Source organism: Nycticebus coucang, chromosome 9, assembly GCF_027406575.1.
Source record: "Nycticebus coucang isolate mNycCou1 chromosome 9, mNycCou1.pri, whole genome shotgun sequence".
NCBI lineage: Eukaryota > Metazoa > Chordata > Mammalia > Primates > Lorisidae > Nycticebus > Nycticebus coucang.
Window position 1 is genome coordinate 40,612,062 of NC_069788.1, and position 26,691 is coordinate 40,638,752.

Here is a 26,691-nt window from a genome sequence, read left to right on the forward strand (position 1 = left end):
AAAAACAATACGCTGCCTATCTCCTTTCTTGATCTATCACTTTCTCTAACATCTGTATCTTGTCTACTTTTCCATCTTAAGTGAGAAGGGAGAAGTTTGTATCTTCTGTATCTTAATGAAGGCATAAAGACATTGTGAGAGATTGTGACCTTCGGCCTACAATGTCTGCCGCAGAAAAGGTACTAAAAGTATAAAAGTAGCCTGAACATGACCCACTCCCAACCCCTCACTGAAACAACTGTCCCTTGTTCATTCCTGGAGTCAAGCAATACATCCAAGATTATTCGGAACAAAAAGAGACTCCCGCACTTGGCAGGGGACCAGAAGCCAGGTGGGCCACGTGTGGATGCTGCTTGGCATGGGCTTGACAGTGGGAAAAACCAGAAGAGCACCCATTGCCTATCAGTTTTACACTTTTCCTTCTACACAGTGGCCAATCTTGGGGTGCACAGGTAAACATAAATGAAAGCACCCAGCTGAAGTAAGCAATGGGACGTAGAGAAAGTAACTGGTGCTGGGAAGTCCCCAGGAGCAAGCAGATTCTGGCCCCGATGGCAGCAGAAGGTGGCCCAACATAGGAAAGGAGAAAATATACAAAAGTAAAGCAGCGGCCTGACTTAAAGGCAAACAGACCAGCAGACCTTGAAAAACCACGGCATGATGATATATATCCAAAAGCAGCTCTTTAAAATGATTAGCCTGAGTCACCAAAAACCGTTGAAATTATGCTTTATACTCAGTCCAAGAAGGCAGGAGACTTAATGGTGAAAACTGGAGGATGCTTCATTAAAAACAAAAGAATGCTCATTCTCATCAATATTATTTCGTACTTTAAGAAGCACATTAAAAAATACTGGGAAGTATCACATGTTCTCACTCATATGTGAACGTAAAAAAAAAGTTGGTATTATAGAAGTAAAGAGTGAAACAGGACACGAGACTGGGAAGGGTAGGGGGAGGAGGAATAGAGAGGTATGGTTAAAGGAAACAGCCAGACGGAAGGAATGAGTTCTAGTGCTCTATACCACCATAGGATGACTGTAGTCAACAACATCTATACCACCGTAGGATGACTGCAGTCAACAACATCTACACCACCGTAGAATGACTGTAGTCAACATCTATACCACCGTAGGATGACTGTAGTTAACAACATCTACACCACCATAGGATGACTGTAGTCAACAACATCTACACCACCGTAGAATGACTGTAGTCAACAACATCTACACCACCGTAGAATGACTGTAGTCAACATCTATACCCCCGTAGGATGACTGTAGTTAACAACATCTACACCACCATAGAATGACTGTAGTCAACAATATCTACACCACCGTCAAATGACTGTAGTCAACATCTATACCACCGTAGGATGACTGTAGTTAACAACATCTACACCACCGTAGAATGACTGTAGTCAACAACATCTACACCACCGTAGAATGACTGTAGTCAACATCTATACCACCGTAGGATGACTGTAGTCAACAACATCTACACCACCATAGGATGACTGTAGTCAACATCTACACCACCGTAGGATGACTGTAGTCAACAACATCTACACCACCGTAGGATGACTGTAGTCAACATCTATACCACCGTAGGATGACTGTAGTTAACAACATCTATACCACCGTAGGATGACGGTAGTTAACAACACTGTATTACATAGGTTCAAATAGCTACAAGGAGGATACTAAAAATTCCCAACACAAAGAAGTGATAAATGTTTGAGACGATGAATATGCTAATTGATATGCTAATTGATGCTAATTGATGACTATACATATGTATCAAAACATCACTAGGTATCCCAGAAATATGTACAATTATGATGTCAATTTAAAAAAGAAAAAGGAAGGTGGGAGGGAAATAGTCATCATTTTCAGGTGGTAGAAATATGGGAAATTTTATTTCTGCTTTTATATTTTTCAAAAATTTCCAAACTTTTGCAGCAAGGATCTGTTCCATTATAATCTTTAAAACACATTTTACAAAAAAGCAGCAGTGAAAAATTTTAAACAATATTAGATTAACTTAATAGTGGAACAATTTCAGTTATTTGGAAAAACTGCTTTAAAAATAATGAATATATGCTAAAGAAAATCCTAATGGCTGGTCAACTTTCCTGCTCATCTTCACCGCTGTTTTGAACTTGCTCGCACCTCTCTGCGTAATATCAAATCTTCAGTCTAGATTAGAGTGAGCCCCTCCTTCAGAAAATATAGCAGTGATTTTCAACTGGTGTGCCAGTGAGAAGATCTCAGGTATGCCATGAAATTTTCTGAAGATCATTAATTAAATTATTTTTGAAAGACATTCAGAGCACAGCAAGTATATTCTTTTTTGTTACTCTTTTTATTTTTTTTTTTGATCAACATAATTTAAGTGTGCCGTGGAAGTTTAACTACATGTTCAAGTGTGCGTGAGATAAAAAAGGTTGAAAGACACTGGTTACATAGTGTCTGGCTCTCCTGGGACAGAGAAAATATGTTGATTTTGTTTAAGGAGCTATTTTCTCAATTTACCAAATAAAGTATTTCATAAAGCTTTATCACTAAGGTAATAATGCTAATAAAAACAATATCAAACAATGCAAAAATGTCACACTATTAAAATATTCTCTCCAGTACACATTAATTCCATGTGGCACTTATGAAGTAAATAATTTCCTATCATTTCAGCTGTCTGCACACACAGTGGATTAGAATTCAGGATCAGGAAATCAGGATGGGAGATGTGGGTGGAGAAGAAACACAGTTTAGACAAAAACCGCCAATATTTTCCCTGAATATCTTTTGCCTTCTATCCATGTTCTCTCTGCCTCAGATCACAAATCATCACTTTTCATTTATCCTAAATGAAAATTTAATGAACCCATGGGACCTGCTCCAACTTGCAGACTCTCTGAGTCTTCCCTTTTTAAAAAGTTAGTTGCATGAGGAAGACTCCTTCAAAAGATTATGCCAAGTACAATCATTCTGTTTTTCACTTTCTGTAAAGTATTCCAGAAATTGAGGTGCTCAATAGTTTTTCATAAAATAGGCTCTATGTTAGATGATTTGGCTCAGTAGCTAATGTTAGTGTTCCGAGCACATTTAAGGCAGGCTAGGCTAAGCAACGAAGTTCAGTAGTTATAATGGGTTTATCAGGATATAACCCCATCATGAGTCAAGGACTGTTTACAAATATATATATTATGTATGTATAGACACACACACACATATACATGTTTCCCACAGTGGTTTTAGCCTTGGTGTGTGGCCTTAATAATGGGAAAACAGCTGCATATCCTCTTCTGGAGACAGGATGGGGTGGCCTGGAACGGCAACAGGCTGACAAGCAGGTGGTTGTGAGCAGAGGTTAGATGAGAGTGGGTGAGCCTCTCTAACTAGTTCAAAGCCACAACAGCCTCCACACCAGGCGTCCTCAAACTTTTTCAACAGGGGGCCAATTCACTGTCCCTCAGACCGTTGGAGGGCCGGACTATAGTTTAAAAAAAAAAACTATGAACAAATTCTTATGCACACTGCACATATCTTATTTTGAAGTAAAAAACACAACGGGAACAAATACAATTCACACTGCTTCATGTGGCCCGCAGGCCGCAGTTCGAGGACGCCTGCTCCACACCCTCAAGCTGGCCACCTGTTAAATATCCTCCCCCACTCATTTCCATTTCTATTAACCATTATTTAAACACCCTGTGTTCTCACCTGTGCTGGAAAATGGTTGAGGAAAGGTAAGAGTTGAAATCCCGAATCACTGATCTGATAGAACGCAGATCTAATGATGTTATGTAATGAAGACATCTGCATTTTTAACAATTCCAGAAGCCAAATCTCTACAGGACCTTTGGCCATAACAGAACTATCCAACTAAAATAAAAAATTACAAATATATTACAAACAGATAGTAGCTTGGTATTTCTACAAATGCCACGCACTTAACAGATCCAAGTACCTCAATGCAAAGCAAATAGTTTAGTATTTCATATGAAATATTTAAAATGTGGGTAAAATCATCTAATACTATAGTTGGAAGGATATGTAGAGATTACCCAGCGTAGAACTTTCATGGGACAGATGACAAAATGAGTCCCAGAGATGATTCACCCAAACTAGTTCATAACAAAGCGTGGGCTATCTGCCCACCTGCTCTCCTTTTTTGTCCCCCTATGAATGAATTGCATTCTTCTCATCCAAAGTTTTTAAAGAAATCCTAATAATGAAATTTGAACCAAGCAAACTTACAACAATTTTTTCTCCTTCTCTTGATACGACAGCCATTATCCGGTCATAGTCTTTTGAGTGAAATGTCACCTCATTGATGTTGTCGGACACGGCAGGCAGATGTGGCTGTCGGAGCACAAGACAAAGTGAAAACATCACACAGGGGCCACTGGGATGTGTTTAAAAGCCTTGATATTTTTATTTATTTAATTTATTAATACTTTATTTTTTCTTAATATTTTATTTTGTCAAAACAAACACAGACTCTGCTTTGACCCTTGACTGAGTTGGAGGCCCACTATTTAAAATCCAGCCCTACACATGTTTTCTGCGAGTCCCATAAATGCCCCCCAATCCCAATACTATGGAGACTGGACTAATGACTGTCGCCTTCCTCCTGATGGAGACTGGGCCATACTTCCCCAGCCGTCCTGTCTCCCAGAGACAGCTCAGTCCTGCCCTCTCTCTGCCTCTGTCTCCACCTTGCACAGCACTGTTCCAGGATAATATTAACCATTCTTAGATCCCCAATCCAGAAATGGCCCTGGGCTGGGGGCTTCCCTGCTTCCCATGCCCAGGTCTCTATAGTTTTTCTCTTCCTCTTGGAAGTATTGCTCTTGGAAATGGCAAAAAGCATTTGAGATTTCTGGAAGGAAAAATATACAAATCTAAACCACAATCCCTATTTAGGTTAAGGGTATGTAGAGTAAAATTCCCATAATGGCGAGTTAGTTAATGAACACATCCTATGTGCTAGCTGCTTTGCTATACATTATCTCATGTAATCCTCACAACAATCCTATGATGTGGGAACCATTAATATACCAATTTTATACCTGAGAAAACTGAGGTACAGGAAAACTCAGAAACTTGCCAAGGTCACAGAGCTAGTGAGCAGCAGGGTCAAGGAATCCTGCTGCCCAGCACCACAGGATTGCGTCAGGTTGACAGGCTCCAACATTCAGAAAATAGCACATTTTATAATCAACGTGATTCTACTGCTGTTCTTTCCTACTTGAACTTTTAAGAGGTTAGCTTCACTTTTATTCTTGGTTTTAATGCTGTGGAAAAAGCATCTGCGGTCACAGATACTTAGATCATACCTGTATGGTGTGGGAATCACTGGCTTGTCCAAGAATTTCCAAGAGAACTGGATCAGATACAAAGAAAAATCTTGGAAATAATAATCGCTTCTTCTCCAAATACCTTCAAATAAAGCCAACAGCATGTTACCAAGTAATTTTTTCTGAAATTTTTTTTTTGTTTTTTTGTAGAGACAGAGTCTCACTTTATGGCCCTCGTTAGAGTGCCATGGCATCACACAGCTCACAGCAACCTCCAACTCCTGGGCTTAAGCGATTCTCTTGCCTCAGCCTCCCAAGTAGATTTTTTCTGAATTTTTAAGATATAATCACTAATTTTTTCTAAGATATAATCACTAATGTCTTCACTCAGATAATAGCAAAAGTCCATGCCATAACCTCCTGTCATCTCTTTTCTCATCAGGAGCCCTCCGTCACCCAGGCTGGAGTGCAGTAGGACGATCACAGGTCACTGCAGCCTCCAACTTCTGGACTCGGGTGATTCTCCTGCCTCAGACTCCCAAGTAGTTAGGACTACAGGTGCAGGTTACTACACCCAGCTAATTAAAAAAAAATTAATCAATTTTCTTTCTCACTATGTTACCCATGCTGGTATCAAACTCATGGCCTCAAGCAATCCTCCCATCTTAGCTTCTGAGTCACTCAATCACTTGGCTTTCCTGGTATGGCCTAAGAGTATCGGGAACTTGGGGGACACATAATTTATCTCTAAATCAGGACATTTTGAGAGTAACGGGGGGGCAGAGACATAAACTTGGACAAACCAGGATATATGTGTATCATTACTCCATTCCAAATAGAAACTGAGCATGAATTGCCTTGTAAGAACTTTATATGTGAATCCATCTAGTTAGTTGCTCTCGGACAGCACATTTCCACTCCCCATGCCTACAGTGGGTTAAATGGTGCCTCCCCCCAAAAGACAGGTCCGTGTGCTACTCGCTGGAATCTGTGGATGTGACCTTGTTTGGAAAAAGGTTCTTTGTAAATGTAATGAAGTCAAGGACCTTGAGGAGAGATCACTTCAGATTATCCATCAGCCTGAATCCAATGACAGATGTCATCGTTAAGAGACACACGGGAAGAAGAGAAGCCAGGTGAGGCAGAGACCGGGATTGCAATTATGCAACAAGGCAAGGAACTCCTAGAGCCACCAGAAGCTGGAAGAAGCAAGAAAGGGTCTTCCCTTGGAAGCTTCAGAGGGAGCTGACAGCTTGATTTCACACTTCTTACCTCCATAACTATGGGAGAATGAATTTATGTTGCTTTAAAGCTATCTAGTTTGTGGCAATTTTTTTTTATTTTTTTGCAGTTTTTTGGCTGGGGCTGGGTTTGAACCCACCACCTACAGTATATGGGGCTGGCGCCCTACTCCTTGAGCCACAGGGGCCGCCCATTTGTGGCAATTTTTTTTTTTTTTTTTTTTGCAGTTTTTGGCCAGGGTTGAGTTTTGAACCCACCACCTCCAGCATACGGGGCAGGCGCCCTACTCCTTTGAGCCACAGGCGCCACCTCATTTGTGGCAATTTTTTATAGCAGTCCTGGGAAACCAATACAGTGCCTTAACTTACCCACTCACAAGTCAAAGGTTACATGAAATTTTAAACTCCTATGTGCACTTCAACCACTGCTGCCAACCAAGAAATGCAGTCAATTCTAGCAACTTGTTTGGGATAAAACACTATCAAAAAAAAAAAAAAAAGGTAAGTGATTTTAAAATTAAACTCTTACCCTGTGAGTGACTTCTGACACACTTCCAGCTGCTCGTGTAAATGAGGCAGAAGCTGTCCCATGGTTTCATCTCCCACACAGCAGTTAATCACATTGGGATTCTCATGAGCTCGCTGCATTATTTTTATCCATGACTTGTCAATATTCTGAAAACGTTTTGCTTCCTGAAAACATATCCACAGTCAGTAAAAGTTAGCATCTGGGTAAATGAGAAAAGAAAAATCTTCCTATGGTTCTTCAAACCAGCCTCTATTAGTCTTTGGCTGCATAATTTAAACACACCACTTTTTTTTCATTTGAATTAATTCTGAACAACAAAAATCCAAAGTTATAAAACTGCTTATTAAAATACTCCTTTACCACAAAGGAATTTATTGCTCACTTGTTTCCTTGCATTTAATGCATTTTTTAAAGTACCACATGATTAATTTGCAGAGCTATCAACTTTAAGTTCAAATCTAGTGTTTCAGCACCCCAGGTGTTTCAGTTTGATGAGCAAACTGAAGAGGCATAAAAACAATTTGATCTCAGGATCCTTGGAATAATTACAGCCCAATTGTACCCCAGGAAAAAAAGGGAAAAAAAATCAGTAAAAACATAAAACAATGAAAGCTTCATTTACATTTTTGCAAATGAAAATTTTCTATTTACTATGGATGATATTCAACTTTGCACTCAATTGCAAAAATGCCTGTAGAAATTGGCATAATCTTTCCTCTTTGAAAAATGCAACTTTCTAATTAAAAAGCAAACACAATACACTTTTTAAAATGTGTTAAGAAAGGAAGTCAGTCATTTTCAAAACCCTTCGATTTTTTTATTTGTAATCTATATAGATCCTATTTGTAGATACAGAAATTTAGGAAGAACAGGCCTAATTTTATAACTGGAAAGTTACTTTCATAGAATAAAACTGTCAGTTAGTTTTCACATTTATTTAAAAGATCCTAAAAGGGCTGTTTCAAATGTTTTGTTATAGTCTTCTAAGGCCATGTTTCCTGCCCCACGTGTATGTCTGATCCACTAGTGGTCGACAATAATAGTTAATCTGTGCCTACAGAATACAGACTAATTTTAATACTACTGTCAAATGAACATTATAAAGTTTACTCTTGGAATGAATTAGTATAATTTAATTGTACTCTATTTGAATGTACCTCACATCCTCAAACAACCTCAAGATTATTCACTGTTTGAAAATATGCAAGTTTCTTCTTTCTGCTCATGGAAATCAGAGGTCATTTTACTTAAAATGTTTTCTGAAAAGGTCCAAGGAGTAAAGATTTTATACTTTGTAGGTCTCTGTTACAACTACTCAACTCTGCTATCATAGCGCTGAAGTAGCCATGGAACACATTGATGGATATGGCTGTGTTCCAATAAAACTTTATTTACAAAAAACAGGCAAGTGGGATGTAGTTTGCCAACTGTGGGTATAGTCAAGCCTTGACCATAGTCTTTGTGAACAGTGTCACAGAGACATATACAAACCATACAACGAGTTATATTTTATTAATAATTATGAAAGCCATATTTACCTGAGGCAGCTGTTTGGCAATGTCACCGCCCACAAAGACAGCTTCAAGGTAAACCCAGAGATTCTGTACTATTAGCCACTCTTCAATTATATCTGAGGATGTGGACAATTTATACACCCAATTCTGTATAGTTTTTTTAAATGGGGCATTATACCTAAAAAGTAAGGATAGAAAATATTACATTTCAAGGAAGGTTTGGAGGTTTAGAAAATAGTATGTCCTAACAAAGTAAATTACAGGAAAAAATTCCCTTAGGAATGAACCTTTTGTCCTAAAAGAGCAGTCCCCATTAGATACCATATAGCCAGTAACATTTTTACTTTTTATGAATAAAACATATGATCATAGTGATTTCACTTATTATTTCCATGTGTCAGTCTTAGAATAGAAAACTGGACCCAGTTTTAGGGCACAGAGGCCCAGGAAACGAATTGCGCTGGATGCTTCTAGGAGTAAAGGGAAATCAAGGAATAAGATTGTTTTCCACGACTTCAGTGAGCCAAACCCAAGTGGGGCCTGGCTGTGAGAGTAACACACAAGACACTGTTACTGGTCTGTGGAACAATTAGACTTAGGGGAAGAGACTGCTCTCCAGAGATTTTTCTTTTATGAATGGTCTTGCAGAGATGATCTCCATCTCTAAAGGGACAGGATGGATGAGATCTTTTCAAAAGATGGGAAGAGAGTAATTTGGAAAAAGATTACTACAAAGCCAGAGATGAACTTGAGGGCTGACGTGCGCTCACAGGTGTGCTCTTTCCACTGATGGACAGCAAATTCCATCAGGACTGCAACTACAATTCCACAGCACTAGAGCCCCAGGGTAGCCACCCCAAGATGGCATGGCTCCTGTTCCCTGATCATCAGGGCTGGATGAAATGTTTATAAGAATACAAGGGGTCTAGAAGGCTGAGCACTACAAAGAAAGCCAAGAAATAGAATAAATGCGTGAAGAAGTAACGGGAAGCCTGCCGATACCGGTGTGGAGAGTGCGGGTCGCGGCTGCCCGGTTCTCCTGTTCTCCCCCTCCCCTACTTTTCCTCCCTCCCTCCCTCCCCCTCCCTCGGCTACGGTGGCTCAGCGGTGGCTCACTCCCTGACCCCTCCCTAACCCCCTCCTGACCTCCTTGCTGCCGGATTGGCCTCCTTTCCCTGATTTCCCGGCCCAGCCCCAGTGTCAGGGCGGGGGCCTTGAGGAGCCTGAGGCGCTGCAGCTGCGGAGAGAAAAGACGACGACCCTCCGCTCCCCAATCCGGTCGCAACCATGGCAATGAGGCAGACACCGCTCACTTGCTGGGGCGGTTGATCTGGCCTTCAGTGGCATCACGCCTTATGGGTATTTCTTTTTTGTGTGTGTGTGTGTGTGTGTAGAGACAGAGTCTCACTGTATAGCCCTCGGTAGAGTGCCGTGGCATCACACAGCTCACAGCAACCTCCAACTCCTGGGCTTCAGCGATTCTCCTGCCTCAGCCTCCCGGGTAGCTGGGACCACAGGCGCCCGCCACAACGCCCGGCTACTTATGGGTATTTCTTAATCAGCTCTTGCAAAGATGGTAAACCTATGCTACGCCAGGGAGATACAGGAGACTGGATTGGAACATTTTTGGGTCATAAAGGTGCTGTTTGGGGTGCAACATTGAATAAGGATGCCACCAAAGCAGCTACAGCAGCTGCAGATTTCACAGCCAAAGTGTGGGATGCTGTCTCAGGAGATGAATTGATGACCCTGGCTCATAAACACATTGTCAAGACTGTGGATTTCACACAGGATAGTAATTATTTGTTAACTGGGGGACAAGATAAACTATTACGCATATATGATTTGAACAGACCTGAAGCAGAACCTAGGGAAATTAGTGGTCACACCTCTGGTATTAAAAAGGCTCTATGGTGCAGTGACGATAAACAGATTCCTTCAGCTGATGATAAAACTGTTCAACTCTGGGATCATGCTACTATGACAGAAGTGAAATCTCTAAATTTTAATATGTCTGTTAGTAGTATGGAATATATTTCTGAGGGAGAGATTTTGGTTATAACTATGGACGATCTATTGCTTTCCATAGTGCAGTAAGTTTGGACCCAATTAAATCCTTTGAGGCTCCCGCAACCATCAATTCTGCATCACTTCATCCTGAGAAAGAATTTCTTGTTGCAGGTGGTGAAGATTTTAAACTTTATAAGTATGATTATAATAGTGGAGAAGAATTAGAATCCTACAAAGGACACTTTGGTCCTATTCACTGTGTGAGATTTAGTCCTAATGGAGAGCTCTATGCCAGTGGTTCTGAAGATGGAACATTGAGATTATGGCAAATTGTGGTAGGAAAAACATATGGCCTCTGGAAATGTGTGCTTCCTGAAGAAGATAGTGGTGACTTGGCAAAGCCAAAGATTGGTTTTTCAGAGACAACAGAAGAAGAGCTAGAAGAAATTGCTTCAGAGAATTCAGATTCCATCTATTCTTCAACTCCTGAAGTTAAGGCCTGAGCATCAAGCATGTGCCACAGATAGTATACAACTTATGGACTAAAGTAAGCAAGCAGAGAAAAGCATCAGCCTTCCAGAGTTACTCTCTGCTTAAGGAAAACACAGGCATAAATAATGGGGAATATACGAATAGCTCCAGTGTTGGAACAGCTAACTTGGCGTTACCTGTAAGTGAAAACTCAAGAGTATCAGAAGAATGCAGGTGGAGTTATGCTCTTGTATGATGGCCTGTTGTCTTTTTAAAAATGAATGTGTGCAAGCCAACATCCAATTTCTCTTATTACAGTTAGATTTCTTGTAGCTGTTTATGTTATTATGGAAAGGAAAATATATTGACTTATTTTTCTGACTTTTCCATTAAAGCAGAATGCCTTTTTTTGTTGTTTTTTGCTTTAGTCATAAAGAAGAGGGAATACATGATAAAGTAACGGGTTTGATTTCTCTTTCATTGTACACTGCTTCTGAACATCTAATTGTTTTTAGTTGTCTAAATAAAATGCCTTTAAAACAAACAAAAAAAAAAAAAGGAAAGGGAAGCCGCCTACAGTAAGAAGCTGACTTCAGTTTGTGGCAATGATGAGTAGTTTTGATATGACAGTAGTGGCATTTTCTGGTGAGCAGCACTTGTCAACTTAGGGTCTTCAAACTTTTCTTGATCCAAGATACAGTGACTTGAAGGTGCTCACACATTTGATGAGATTTTCCTGGGCACAGTCTGATGGCTGAGTGCAATCCAAAACGTCTTGGAAGCGTATGTAACGCACGGAGTTATAAATGGAGTTGTACAAAAACTGCCCCAAGGAGGTGGGGGGACAATCCATTTGCTTAGGTAATAAGAGGCATCTTTCCTAACCCCCAATTTATACTGTCCCTCTAGTCATTGGTCTAGAGCTGAAAAGCAGCCAATATGCCAAAAACACATTCAAAATTAAGACACGTAGACTAAGATGCCATTGGCAGGCATTTCAAGAAGCAGCACCTAGTCCTGCACAGAGAATAACAAGGGTCATCTTTCATGGCATATAACTTCCTAACATGAAAAAGAGAGAGCTGAAAAAATCTAGCCAAACTAGTTTCTATTCTTCAGCCAAGTACCTACACTGTCTAACTCTGGTCAAAACCACCATGACCGACAGGAAGGCCGATGAAATCTCATGGAATCGGGGATCCACCAGGAACATGTCACAATCCAGGCACCTCTCTATAGTCAAGTCTAACCCACAGACACACAATTTCCTTCTGGCATCACACTGAGGTAGTCTTAAAGATTCAGCAGGCACTGCCTGCTCTAAGGACATTCTGTGGATAGTTCTAGAAAAGGCTTTCCAGGTCCCCTTGGTGCTGCAAAGTTCCCTAGGATGAAAATCTCCCAGAATATGATGACTCTTAACCTAATACTCTTTGTTGGAGGGCCTTGACTCTGAGTCTATTAATACCAAAAGTAGGCATTATGCAAATCAGGTTACTTATATCCAAATAAGTCTGAATTTAATCCTGAATTCCTTGGCTGCAGACAGTGCTCAGGTGAATCTATAGCTCTTCTTCAAGAGGTCATCATGCAAGAAGTCAGGACAGCAAAATTTGCAGTGAACCACGAGGAAATAGTACCCCATCAAGTCTAGGAAACAGTGACTATCCTATTGTCACCTTTGCCAGGACAGTCCAGATTCCCTGAGAGCAGAGGATGCACTCCAGGATCTTGACCTCAAAACTTCCACCCAGAACACCCTGGACTAGGAGCACTATAGACCAGCACATTATCCAAATACAGGACTGCTCCAGGGTCCGAGATCATGCAGAATGCCAGACGTTAACCGTGATTCCAACCTGCAGAGGGGATCTTAGGTACTGATTAGATGTACTAGGATGAAGAACAGTCACAAACTACTGCACAGTCACCTAAGGGAAGAGAGTTGCTAATGCCCAGACTAAAGACCTGGCAGAACACTTAATCTGACTGAGTCCCACAGGAATTTCCTAAAGCTGCACTCAAGATCAGGGCACCTTTGAGCTTTTCCAATAGATCCATGATGAACAAATTACCTCCTTCAGGCCACACTGGCCCCAGCTGCTCTTCACCATAAAAACTGCACGGCTCTAAATACCAAGCCCCTAATGGTACCGCTTGCATGTGTGGCCAGCAGGCTTTCCCTGGGCCGCTGGGTGGATGTTTGAACAGTTTGCCAAGAGGGGCAATGATGACACATCAGAGGAACAAAGGAAAAAGAGAAGATAAAATGAAGAGGTCGTCCTCGTGGAGAGCCAAGATCTTCAGAGGACACGCTGACAACCTAAGGGGGAATAATTCTGATGGGGCTCACCAGGAGAAATGGAGAAGGGGAGATGAATACCAGTGAAAGAGATCGGGGTGGCCAGGCATTGTCTGTACTCCTAGCACTTTTGGAGGCTGAGGCAGGTGGACTGCTTGAGCTCATGAGTTTGAGACCAGCCTGAGCAAGATAGACACCCTGTCTCTAAAAATAGCTGGGCATTGTGGCAGGCACCTGCAGTCTCAGCTACTTGGAAGGCTGAGGCAAAGATCGCTTGAGCCCGAGAGTTTGAGGTTGCTGTGAGCTATGATGACAACACAGCACTGTACCCAGAGTAACAGAGTAAGACTCTGTCACAAAAAAAAGAGAGAGAGAGAGAGAGAGAGATGGAGGCAATGATTATCAGAGAAAACTGACAGTTCATATAGGATTAGAGAAGATCTAACAGTTTGGGGTAGAATCCTATGTGACGCCACAGCTGCAAAACTGGGCATCTTTCACCTAGAATCTTATAACCATAAATACCAAATTAAAACTTGCCCCCCCCAAAATTATAAAATTACCTGTTGCTTAGTAAGGACCCTAAGACCATTAAACTATCTTCCATCAGAGTGATAATTTCTCCTGATTCCGTTCCTTTGAGCAGGAGTTCTCCCTTTCCCTTAAATGCTGCAAAACTCAGGTTTTGGTTGGTCCAATTCTCAACCACCTGAGTCAGCTTGGCTTCAATATCCTTCTCCTTACTGGCAGATATGCAGATATCCTTTGGGTGAAAATAAAAAAATAAGTCATGAGTTTTTCAACTACAAATTAAGTGTATCATAAGATCATAGAATTTTTTCAGCTTAGAAGAGGCCCAGAAGTCATCTATTTCATTTAATCATATTATAGCTAAGAAAACAAAAGCTCAAGATCATTGAGGTGCATGTTTTTTTTTTGTTTGTTTGTTTGTTTGTTTGTTTGGCAGGGGCTAGGTTTGAACCCGCCACCTCTGGCATATGGGACCGGTGCCCTACTCCTTGAGCCACAGGTGCATGTTGACACCAGAACCATATGACCTTCTGACCACTAGTTATTTTCCCATACATGAGACAATGGAGCTTAAATCATTTTCTTGGTTACATTTTTAATTGACCTTTTTGGAGCAAATGGGGATAATCTCAGCTGCCAAGTTTATTCCAGAAGCTGGCTCTGTATGAGAATCAAATGAAATATAAGTGAGAGTCTTTGAACTCTTTCAAGTTAACATATACATATTACCATATCCCTGACTGTTCTGGCTTTAATATGAATATCTCGTTTGCTTGAAAACCCATTTTATTAGCCGGGCGTTGTGGCGGGCGCCTGTAGTCCCAGCTACTTGGGAGGCTGAGGCAAGAGAATCGCTTAAGCCCAGGAGTTGGAGGTTGCTGTGAGTTGTGTGAGGCCATGGCACTCTACCGAGGGCCATTAAGTGAGACTCTGTCTCTACAAAAAAAAAGAAAACCCATTTTATTTTTTTCTTATGGGTTTTCCTATTTTTCCAAGAACATGTTATATGAAACTCTCACAAGAGAAGATAAAAGTACATATTTTCCTCATCATGCCTTGACTTATTTTCATACTTAGAATCACAGACATGGAGGGGAATTTAAAGGTGTAAGATATTCCCACAAATGATTACAACGTAAATTAGCATAGTAAATGTCCTAAGAGTGACCTAAACCACTGTGAGTTCAGAGGAGGGAGAAGTGATTTCTGCCGGAGCTGAGGAGGAAGGTGTCCAGAAGAGTAGGTGGGATTCCAGCAGCAGTGCGCTGGGAAGGACAGGACATTCTGTATGGAGGGAAAGGGCTTCCTTTCCAGGCACTGAATCCAGTTAACAGCAGGAATCCAGTTTAACTACTAGTTTGACATTTGTAGCAGAGCTACAGAGTAAGGTAGATAGTACTAAGAATCTGTTTGGGGCACCAAGAGGTAATAATGTAATCCTAGCATCACTTGAAATTGCAAAATGAACATTTCAAAGCACAGCCTGTGAATGGCTATATTTAGTATAAAAACCTACTTACAAGAATGAGATGGTCACCAAAGAGTTTCTAATTCTTTGTTTCCTTCAACAGTATCTTAGTGGCATTTACAAACTGGACAAAAATGCTTTGAAGGCAAAACTTTCTGTGGACCTACATTGCTAAATAAGAGGCAGGGGGAGGCAGAAAATCCACTATATACATAATAGAGTTTTCTGGTCACGATGCATTTTCTCATCACCAAAAACATAGAATAATGGAGAAAACAAAAAATGCAAAAAACAGAGCTAAGCTGAAGTTGTTGGAATATGGGTGGTAGAGATAAAATAATACTGGCCGTGAGCTGATAAATGTTGAAGCAAGGGGATCATTACTTCTCATACAATTTTCCATAATAAAAATTTGAAAAATTATTATGGCTTCAAATGTTTAAAGAGATAAAAGAAGACATCTGTAAATCTGTAGATTTGAAATTTTCAGATCTTAGACTACATGTTTGAGATTTGAGAATATATATTCAAGAATCTATAGATCTAAGACAGAAAAGAATGAAAAAAAGTATAGACAAAAAAGAATTAAAAAAAAAAATCAGTGTAACTGGCTTATTGTACCCTCAATGAATCCCCAACAATAAAAAAAAAAAAAAAAGAATTGGTGGCCAAAATAAAGAACCAATTAAAAATCTTGGAATAGCAAAATTGAATAATAGAAAAATTTTTAAAAAATTAACAGACTTAATAGAAAAAGTACAGAATTAGAAATTTGGAAAATTGTTCTGAGGAATTTACCAAGAACACAATATATAAATAGTTTTTTTCTAAATGAAAGTGCAGTTAAGAGACAAGGAGGATAAAGTGAGGGGCTCCAAAATGGATGTATTTCAAATAACCATATTATCTCCTTAAGATACAAGATTATTTTGCAAAAGCCACGAACAGTCAAGATCATTCCAATTTTGAAGTTGCATTAGAGAGGCTAATTAGTACACCCTCTAATAAAATGTCTGTACGATTCTCAGAAAAGAAAAATGAGACGTTCTTTAATGAATCATTGGTAAGACCTTCTCCTCTTATATACCTCAATATCATCCTTATTCTTAAGGAGTGGTGCTTCCATGATATTTCTTAGGCAAAAAGTGTCAGATTCCACATCAAATGGGGTTCCAGTTAACTCAGAGATTCGATCCCAGTGCCTCTGTTTCATCGCCTTATTGGTCATCATTTCCAGTAGAGGACAGGACTCACTAAAATCATCAATCCTTTTTTTGAGATCCAAAAAAGCCTGCCAATCCTTAAGTCCTTTGGGCAGTTTACGACACCTTTCAGAAAGAAAGAGAGAAAACATCACCTACATATTTCTCTGAAGAAGGTTTTACACACACATACACACACAGCAATGTATCAAGGAATAAATTAGTTTGTGAGATACCTATAGGATCCTAAGAAGACAGGTGCTGTAAAAAAGTACGCTAACTCAATGGAAACTCACCTGTTCTGAAATTCCTGCAGTTCTGCATTAATTTTTTCAATATCAACATCTCCCCAAAGTATTTCGTAGTAACCACTAATACTGCTCATTACAGTATCATACAGTCCATACAGTTTCTGCAGCAAGTTGAGTTCCTTTCTGGGAAACAAAAACAACTAAGTCATCCCACAAGGTGTGTTTTTAAATAAATTCCGTTATTAGGCAGAGTTCATCCAATTAAATATTTCATACATTATGGATATAACGTCTTACGGATAGCAAATGCATATAACTATATTTATTTCTGATATAAGACTTTGTTAAAGCTCTATCAATAAGGTCAAACTTACAGTTCTCAAATGTTCTTATTCTATAACTTGACATTAACAAATGGTTTGATTATTTTGTAAAGGAAAAAAATCTCTGTGTTTTTTAATGAGAAACTTAGTTTACCAATCATTGTAAACCATTGTGACCAAAACTTGATTAATGAGATTAAAGCTAAAGTTTTATTTTATTTTTTTCTTTTCAAATATAAGATGGATTTTTAAGAAAACATTTCCCATGATTAAATATTGGACTGCCTTTAAGTATGAGTTTAAAGGTCACTTTCCTACCAGAAATTTTCCCTCATATGCCCAGATGTAGTTACTATATCCAAAATAAAAATAAAAGGTCCAAGTTGTTAATTAAGTCAAACACCAAAATGACCACCTGGCATTGTGTATTCTCCCAGAAATTCCCCAACCCTTAGCATACCAAGAAGTTCCACTGAACCCAATTTCACTTTTGGAGTTAACTTTTTAAATAGTTCTATTTATGAGGATTGATTCTTCATTAGAGATAATACAAAGACCAACAAATAAAATTTACTCATGTTTTTAATGGAATAAAAATCATCCTATCCTGCAGTTACCATGGGGGTGCACTATACCTTTTTATAAATCTCAGATACATTCTGTAATCTTAGTTACCTTATTTTTCCAATTCTTGATAAATTTTTTTTCATCATCCTAAGTAAGATTTCATTATTACTGATTATTCCCAACTATACTTAAAAATGACCAAAAGAATATAAGAAAATGGTAAAATCTCCTCTAAGAATCCCTAGTGCACCATCCTTCAGGCATCTTACTGTGTTGCCCTAAGTATTGGAAAGCATAGAAAATGAACTCCAGGACACCATTGTTGTAATTTTAAATTTGTGCCTGTTTAGCTTTTACTTAATACAGTTAAGCATTCAGAATTTTTCATTTTCTACCTAAAACAGTGAAGAGAAGAAAATTGCCAAAGGAATGTGTTTCCCATGTATTGAACAGAAAAGAGAAAGCAGGACTCCAGACTCTAATCTGAGAGTGAAATTCATTACGTAAGTAAAATATCAGACGAGACTTCAGATGACAATAACCTAGATGAGTTTCATTCACTCAGTAACCTATGAGTGAAAAATAGATTTTCATAGACTTCAGTAAAGGCAAGGGTCTCATCATGCAACATTCTGTGATAAAAGCCCATTTTGAGAAAACGGTAAATGACAGTGTTCCTTCATTATTTACATATTTAGGTTTTGTACGAAATATTTCATAAGTGGACAAATGATGAAGGTAGATGTAGATACGAAGGAAACAGATAATGCAGAAACAAAAGGAAATTACTGAATTGAGCAAATCTAACCATGAAGACTCTCGTGTTGATAGTGCAGAGAAGATGGCAGTCCCCTCTTCAATAAATTTGCATGTCCAAGTTTGCAGCAGTCTTCAGTTTTAACAATGCAAGTGGAAGAAAAACAAAACAGTAGACGTAAAGATAAGCTAGAGATCCATGGGAGATGGGTTTGAAATCTGGAATCAGTGTTTACAGGATGCATATGCTCCAGTTTCGTGTATGACAGCTGATGAGGAGTTAGCTGCTTTCAAATGATGGTCTCCATTTGGTATATATGTCTTTAAATCAGGGCACTATAGGGTCAAAGTTTGAGTTTACTTACATTCCTATTAAATTTTCCAATAAAAGTACCTTTCACTATTCTTTTATTCTTACTTGTATAAATTATTCGTAAAATTACTTTAAAAATCAAAATAAAAATGATCCATTGGTCCAGCTGGTAAATGATGATGACTATTTGTCCTGGTATATTGAGAGTTTATTTATACTAAGGGATTGAATTTCAAACAGTGTGTCTAATGATCGTCCACTAAGTATGTAAAAATGCAGATTCCCTAGGACCTAATTCCAGAGATTCTAATTCAGCAAATCACGGATGAGACCCAGACGCCTGCAATTCTAGTGCTATTGTTTAATGGGTTAAATTTGGAGAATGACTGTTTTAGAAAGAGAATACAAACCATGTACCCGAAATGGCTAAGAGTTAATTAATCTTATGAAAATTTCATGTCTATTTTGCTATAACATTTTCATGCTGTGACTTTGAAGGAAGTCAACATAAAGTTCTTTCCTAAAGCGAAGACCCTCATGAGCTAATATGCTATTAATGTCACTTGTGAAGGAGTTATATTTAAAATTCTATTAAAATATTCCAAAATTCTATTAAAACTTAGTTGCTTGGTTTAGTGTTTAAAATAAGTTTTCTTTGGCCTTCAATTTCAATAAATTTCATGTCTACACAATGGGGAAGAGCATTAAGAAGGGAAGGAAAGTCGTTCCTCTAAAACAGTGATTTTTAACCTGTGTGCCGTGGCACACAGGTTGAAAGTAAGTATATTCTTTCTTTTAGTCTCACTATATCACCCTGGGTAGAGTGCCAGGGTGTCACAGCAACCTCCAACTCTTAGGCTTAAATGATTCTCTTGCCCCAGCCTCCCAAGTAGCTGGGACCACAGGCGCCTGCCATAACGCCCAGCTGTTTTTTGTTGCAATTGTCATTGTTGGTTAGCTGGCCTGGGCCAGGTTTGAATCTGCCACCCTCAGGGTATGTGGCTGGCGCCATAACCACTGTGCTACAGGCACCTCTCTTTGCCTTTTGATCAACGTCATTTAAGTGTGCTGCAGAAGTATAGGTTCAAGTGCACCATGAGATTAAAAAGGTTGAAGAACACTGGTCTAAAAGAACAAACATTAACCAAAATTGCAGGCCTTCAGCATAATCACTGACACTATTCAAAAAGAGTGAAAAGAAAAAGTAAAGCGTAGGTTAAACGTAGGCCATAAATGTCCAGAATCTTTGCAATGTATTTTCTGCTCCCCCAGAGTGCCACTCATATTCTTTTATGTATGGTAACAGATTTGATGGTTATATGATTTTTCTAACGAACAGTATTTAACTATTTTCATGCAATTTTTGCATATTTTTAAACGTACTTGGTTTTGTGTAGAATCTCATAGTCAGTCACAGGCAATCCAAAAAGTTGTTCACCAGATGAATATGTAACAAATTTCCTCCAGAGATCATCAAAATTAGCCTATAACAAAGGTTTTTTTAATTATACTGTAACATAATTAAGTCACATCTCATTAAAGAACTTATTATAATCACAATAAAAGTTAGGTTGAGGTTTATAAAGCAGTATCTATGAAATAGGATTTATGAAGCAAATTTATAGTGATACGAAGCTATTAAAGGAAAAGTTAAACACTTAGGAAAGTTAACTTTTAAGCATTCTAAAAGTATCCATTTTATATAAAAATTATTTCTTTAATAAAGTCAGGGATGGCTAAAAGATCTATATTTCAAGTTCTCATAAATATACCTAAAAATAATAAACCTGCATTTCAAAAACTCTATAATTCAGGTTTTTTCACTAAGTTAGACTGGCTGTTTCACACAGAGTTCAAATGAGCAAAATGTTAGGTATAAGCCAGTCAGTCCTGTTTTCTCTATGTGCAATAGTCTATATAACAAAAGCTTCCATTTTTAACACCATTTGAAATAATTCTAACAATTTAAATCAACAAAGTTAATGCACATTTTTTTTAATTTTTCCTTTTGAATTGAGGGCATTCCTTGATTGTTAGCACAGTGATTCTTCAGTAAATTTACTGAATAAAGAATCTCTGGGACTATATGAACGCTGGAAAAGGAGAGACAACAACCTCAAGGTTAGAATGCATTCAAATAGTAGTGTTTAAACTCTTACTCATGCAGTAAAGACTATGGATAGATGCCTACCACTCACCCCTTTTTACTTCAGGTTCCAAATTATACTTAATAATTTACTTATACACCCTAGGTCAGCACTGAGTCATGAGGTGCACAATCTAAAAGTATAAATATAAGATATATAAAAATATTTTTAAAACCCACAGCACCAGCCAAACAGGCACAAAGTACCAGCTTTGTCAGCAGGCCAACAACCCCCAATAAACAGCATTAAAGTTATGCTAGAAAACACTGTGGGGCAGGGGTAAGGGCGAACGGTGGCTCACACCTGTATTCCCAGCACTTTGGGAGGCTGAGGCAGGAGGATCACCTGAGGCCAAGAGTTTGCGGCTGCAGTGAGCTATGATTGTGCCACTGCATACTAGCCCAGGCGAAAGAGTGCGACTGTCTCAAAAAAAATAAATAACTAAACCTAGTATGATCACGTCACTCCCTGCTTAGAGCCCTCAGCCCTCAGGGTAGGAGCCGCACGCCTTATGCAGCCAACCCGCCCTCCCTTAGTAGCCTCTGCTCGCTCTGCTGCCCCATCCCTCTCTATCCTCTGCCCGTACTGTCCTAAATCTCCCTGCTTGTCTCCTCACTGCTGGGCCTTTATATGAGCCAAGAATTCTGCCTCACTTGCTTTTCCTCTTCTTCCCCTTGGAAAACTCTAATTAGTCTTTCAAGATGCAGCTCAGATGCCTCTTTTTCTAGGAAGCCTTCTCTGTCTGCCCCAGCAGCCCCCATGTGGGTCGGGAGCCCTTTACACCTGCTTCCATCACATACCTAGATCATAGGGCTCATTGCATGGTTTTGGGAATTCTCTCTAGCTTGCTGTCTCCCAACCAGGTTGTAGCAGAAGCTTAGAGATTATCATTTCTTTCTTTTCTTTTTCTTTTTTTTCTAGAGACAGGGTCTTACTCTGTTGCCCAAGCTAGAGTACTATAGCATCAGCCTAGCTGACAGCAACCTCAGACTCCTCGGCTCAAGTGATCCTCCTGCCTCAGCCTCTGGAGCTGGGACTACAGGCGCCCTCCACAACATCTGGCTGATTTTTTTCTACTTTTGGTAGAGACAAAGTCTCACTTTGCTCAGGTTAGTCTCAAACTCCTGAGCTCAGGGGATCCTCCTGCCTTGGCCTCCCAGAGTGCTAGGCTTACAGACGTGAGCCACGGTGCCCGGCCTGAGGTAACCATTTCTTAGGCAAATTTCTATTGAGCAAACCACACTGCAGGCATCTGATAAATATTTTTTTACTAGGAATGTAGGCGGATAGGGGACTTGCACACAAGAGAACATGAAGACATTGTTCAGTCACTATATGAAACAGGAAAAAGAACAAGAACAAAGAACAGAACTTCCTGATGTTCCTGAGAGACAAGTTTACATAGGAATCCAGGAATACACAAAGCATTAATCCAAGGGGGTGTGTGATTTTTCTCAGCAATCGAGTGCAGAGAAAACAGTAAATGGTTGGCCTGGTCCCACGGGTATTGTCCTATCTGAGGTAGGACAAAGGAGTGGGCAAGTTTCAAGTGACAGCTACAAATGGAAGAAAAATGACACAGAGGGGAAGGCCGGGAAAACATGTGCCAATATTTAAAATCTTAAATAAATGATAAATGTTATTATACTACCCTCTTTCCCCGAAAATAAGACATCCTCCGAAAATAAGACCTATTTACAGGAAAGATAAGACTTTCCCTGAAAATAAGACCTAGCGCATCTTTGGGAGCACACCTTAAAATAAGACACTGTCTTATTTTCGGGGAAACGGGGTATGAATTGTTATTACTTTACATATCAAACAGGATGCTTAGAACTAGAATAGGATATACACTTAAGTTCAAAATCAGTCTTCTCTAAAAATACAAAGAGATATTCTGTAGAGAGGGCGTGGAGGGATAGGGAAGGCACCAATTACATCCATTAGCAGACTGGAATACAATTGAAGTCTGTGTGTACTTTAAACATTAACTTTTCTATTATAACTTTAAACATAATTTTTTCCCTAAAATCGTTTTCTAAAATCACACATTGCCAATGTAACCCAAAAGAAAAAAATAATGTGGTTTTACCTGAAATATCTGTAGCCTGTTGCTTGCTTCTTGGGGTGGTATATTTGGAACCATGGGTCCTTCCTGTAAGGAATAACATAGTCTCCATTTCCATTCTTTTTCTTTTTATTTATTTATTTATTTATTTATTTTTATTATTATTATTTTTTTGGCTGGGACTGAGTTTGAATCCGCCACCTCCGGCATATGGGGCTGGCGCCCTACTCCTTTAAGCCACATCTTAATCATATATACTGTTCGTCAGTTTATTTGGTTTATCTATTATTTCCTTTTACATAAATAAGCATTAATTTTAATTTAAATGATCTGATTTTGTCCTGTACTTGAAACTTAATTTTTTTGCAACAGCTTTATTGAGATGTCATTCACACAATTCAAAGGTTTTTAGTATATTCACGGGGTTGTGCAGCCATGACCACAGTCCATTGTAGGACATTTTCATCTCCAGCTTCCATTCATTTTTAAATGACCTTGGCATAGCTAATAAGAAATGTGACCGAATTACATCTGTACGAAGTGTGTACCGTGGAAGCGCTGCTGAATTCCATTTGTGATTACAAATGATGATGCCACGGCTGTGCATTAGAAACGACACAGAGTTCTGAGAACAGCCTCTTTTTACTAATTGTTCAGCCCAATATGGAAATAGAAACAAACATAAGTTGAATTCTTGGAAGAAGCAGAAGGCAGGCTCTGGTGGCCATAAGCCAAACACAGTTGCAAAATAATCCCCCAAAAAGAGTCCCCAAAGAATCAAAGGACTAAAAGAATTTACTGTATAGTAAATCACATTAAAATGACAAGGCTTATCCCTCATTGAAAAATGTTAAGATTATTAACATGGTCTGTATAATCATGAATATTATGGATATACTAAGTAATAGACCATATTCTCTATATAATAGACTGAAAAGGCAAACTGAAGCATAATACAATTTTTCAAAGCATTTATTTGAACACACAGAAATTTAAGCATCAGGACCTGAAGTGGCTCAGGAGCACCATTGCAGAAGTATAAGGCACAGGCTTTTACAAAGTGTAAACAGAAGTAATACAAAGAAAATATTTGCTTGGTGATAGTTATAAAGTTGCCTTCTTTGGTCCTATCCTACCATAAAGTCCCTAGTTATACAGTTAAAGTCTTATTTGCTGCCTCTGATTGATTGAGCTTAAGTTCTGTTTTTCTTTAATATAGACACATACAAAAAAGTAGCTACTTAAGTTTCACTTATGTCTGCAAAATCATTCAAGGTTAGGTGATTCAAAATGCCTAACCGGCTTTGCTCAGAGATTCTTCAGGCCCAGTTTCCATTTTAATTTACTCTAACATCAGAATGACGGAACAAATCAAAAAAGTGAAGTTCAGTACATGTTTTTACAAGCATTATATAAGTAGCACCAATGGTCTCACGTCATCTTATAAATTCAGATTCCTTTTGACCTCTGTAAGAAAGACTATTTTAGGGGAACATATCCAATTTTGAGTTTAACTTCAAGGAGGTCAACATTATCAGTCAGAATACCAACTTGAGGGGCGGCACCTGTGGCTCAAAGGAGTAGGGCCCCAGCCCATATGCTGAAGGTGGCGTGTTCAAACCCAGCCCTGGCCAAAAACTGCAAAATAAACCAACTTGAGTTGCCTGTGGGACTTACCCAGCATGGCATCTATTATTTATTTTCAGTGACCTTTTAGTTCTCTAAAAGTTAGTGAAAATACAAAATCAGATATATGATGCCCTTGTATTAGGGCACTTAACAGCTTCTTACAGTCGTCCAAAAGCTGTACCACATTTCCTAACACAGGAATTCCGGCCTTATGAAAGGACAAACCAGACCCTTTGGTCTCTCCATAAGCTCCAAAGTTCTTGCTCCCTTTAACAGTAAAATCTGCTTTCTTTCTACATAAGATGTGCTTAAAATATTAGCTATCCTTTTTTTCTTGATCGCTGCAAAGATAGCTGCTTACATACAACATTCCTATTTCTCAGGGTTCATCATATTCATTTCGTATAAACATATCACAGAACACTGTAACACACAGCAAGCAAATACTTAAATTACCAGCTCGTATGCTTCTGCAAAATTGTTCACGTCCTCACGAAAAACTTCCACAGACTCAAGCAGACTACTTTTAAACTTTGGCTGCACTTGAACTAGTTCATCTTGAACAGAAACCTAGAATAAAAAATAACATTCAACATGAGAGTAAAAGTAACTTACTAAAAGTAAAAACTATAATCCTAGTCCAGCAAGTTTATCTCACAGATGTCCTATACGAACAAGGATTCTCTGTTTCTTTGTCATAAAATGCACTAACAACCGAACTGTACCTACTGGAGACCCAATTCATTCTAGTTTGTGACTCAAGAAGCAAGGTCATTTTCTCTGTAACTGTAGTTAGCAAAAGTTTTCTGACTGATGCACTGTTTTGGATAGGGATGAGTTCTATTACTGGCTCAGTCTGGGTCACATGTTATCTCCAGGCCAGGCCACAGTCTGGGATTAGCAGTCTCTTCTAGGTCCAGGTGGCTTCAATGGGTGGAGCAATTCCTTAGAGAAAGTGATATCACTGTAGGTATTTTAAAAAACAGCAGATACCTTCCATAATGGTCTTGAAAGCTTCTGCTTAAACTAAACCTTCAACAGTAACAGCTGGCACTTAAATAATGCTTGCTGTCTGCCATTCTCTTTACATATGTTAACTCATTTACTCTTCATAGCATCTCTGTGTAGTAAACTACATTACACCCATATTATACCCATTTTATAGGCAAGGAAACTGAGACACAGGAATACCCCCAAATTCTAGCACCAGTACAAGGTAAAGTCAAGATTTAAAACCTTGAAGTGTGTGGGCGGCACCTGTGGCTCAAGGAGTAGGGCGCCGGTCCCATAGGCTGGAGGTGGTGGGTTCAAACCCAGCCCCGGCCAAAAAAAAAAAACCTGGAAGTGTGATTCCAGGAACCCTGCTCTTAACTGTTCCCAGCAATACCATCTACCTATGGGTCAGAATAGAAAAGGATGGATTTAACACTAACAGTTAAAGACACAAAAAAACAATTTAAGTGAATCTTTTTTTTTTTTTTGAGACAGAGTCTCACTATGTCCCCTCAGTAGAGGGCCGTTGTGTCAGCTCACAGCAACCTCAAACTCTTGGGCTTAAGCGATGCTCTTGCCTCAGCCTCCCACGTAGCTGGGACTACAGGCACCCACCACAACGCCTGGCTATTTTGTTGTTGTTGTTGTTGCAATTGTCTTTGTTGTTTAGCTGGCCCAGGCCAGGTTAGAACCTGCCAGCCTCGGCGTATGTGGTTGCCGCTCTAGGTACTGAACTATAGGAGCCGAGCCCTAAGAGAATCTTTTCCACTGAAAAATTACAGAAAATTAGGTTTCACTAAATCTCAATGGAGAGGTCCTCATTTCTTTTCTATGACTTCCTCCCCTGACTAACCAGTAAGCATTTTTTAAAGTAAGCTATTAGTTGATATTGAATATTAATTTAAACAAATATGAGTACTTAAAAAGTATTTTCTGTACATTGCCTCTAGTGAACCTCCCAACTACATACAAAAAATTAATATTCCTAAATGATCACATGAAAAAATTGAGAACAAACATTATTAACCTGCATAACATCATTCAAATGACTGACAGCAGAGCTGCAATCACAAC

General features: G+C 39.1%; 1 protein-coding gene and 1 pseudogene across 2 annotated transcripts in view; one reads left to right on the forward strand and one right to left on the reverse strand.

Moving 5' to 3' along the window:
• The window catches only part of DNAH8 (dynein axonemal heavy chain 8), a 319,171-nt gene that overhangs the window by 161,472 nt on the left and 131,008 nt on the right, over positions 1 to 26,691 (reverse strand). Inside the window, exons 32-42 of the mRNA XM_053603542.1 lie at positions 25,081 to 25,194; positions 23,020 to 23,082; positions 20,164 to 20,264; positions 16,867 to 17,004; positions 16,456 to 16,696; positions 13,933 to 14,132; positions 8,611 to 8,764; positions 7,073 to 7,236; positions 5,342 to 5,444; positions 4,260 to 4,364; positions 3,723 to 3,884 (exon numbers count right to left, since the gene is read on the reverse strand). Of these exons, the coding sequence (XP_053459517.1) occupies positions 3,723 to 3,884; positions 4,260 to 4,364; positions 5,342 to 5,444; positions 7,073 to 7,236; positions 8,611 to 8,764; positions 13,933 to 14,132; positions 16,456 to 16,696; positions 16,867 to 17,004; positions 20,164 to 20,264; positions 23,020 to 23,082; positions 25,081 to 25,194 (1,545 nt within the window). The remainder of the gene's footprint in view (positions 1 to 3,722; positions 3,885 to 4,259; positions 4,365 to 5,341; positions 5,445 to 7,072; positions 7,237 to 8,610; positions 8,765 to 13,932; positions 14,133 to 16,455; positions 16,697 to 16,866; positions 17,005 to 20,163; positions 20,265 to 23,019; positions 23,083 to 25,080; positions 25,195 to 26,691) is intronic.
• On the forward strand, positions 9,859 to 11,611 carry LOC128594599 (serine-threonine kinase receptor-associated protein-like; annotated as a pseudogene). The gene is made up of 2 exons (XR_008382604.1): positions 9,859 to 9,960; positions 10,149 to 11,611. The product of XR_008382604.1 is annotated as a serine-threonine kinase receptor-associated protein-like (transcript).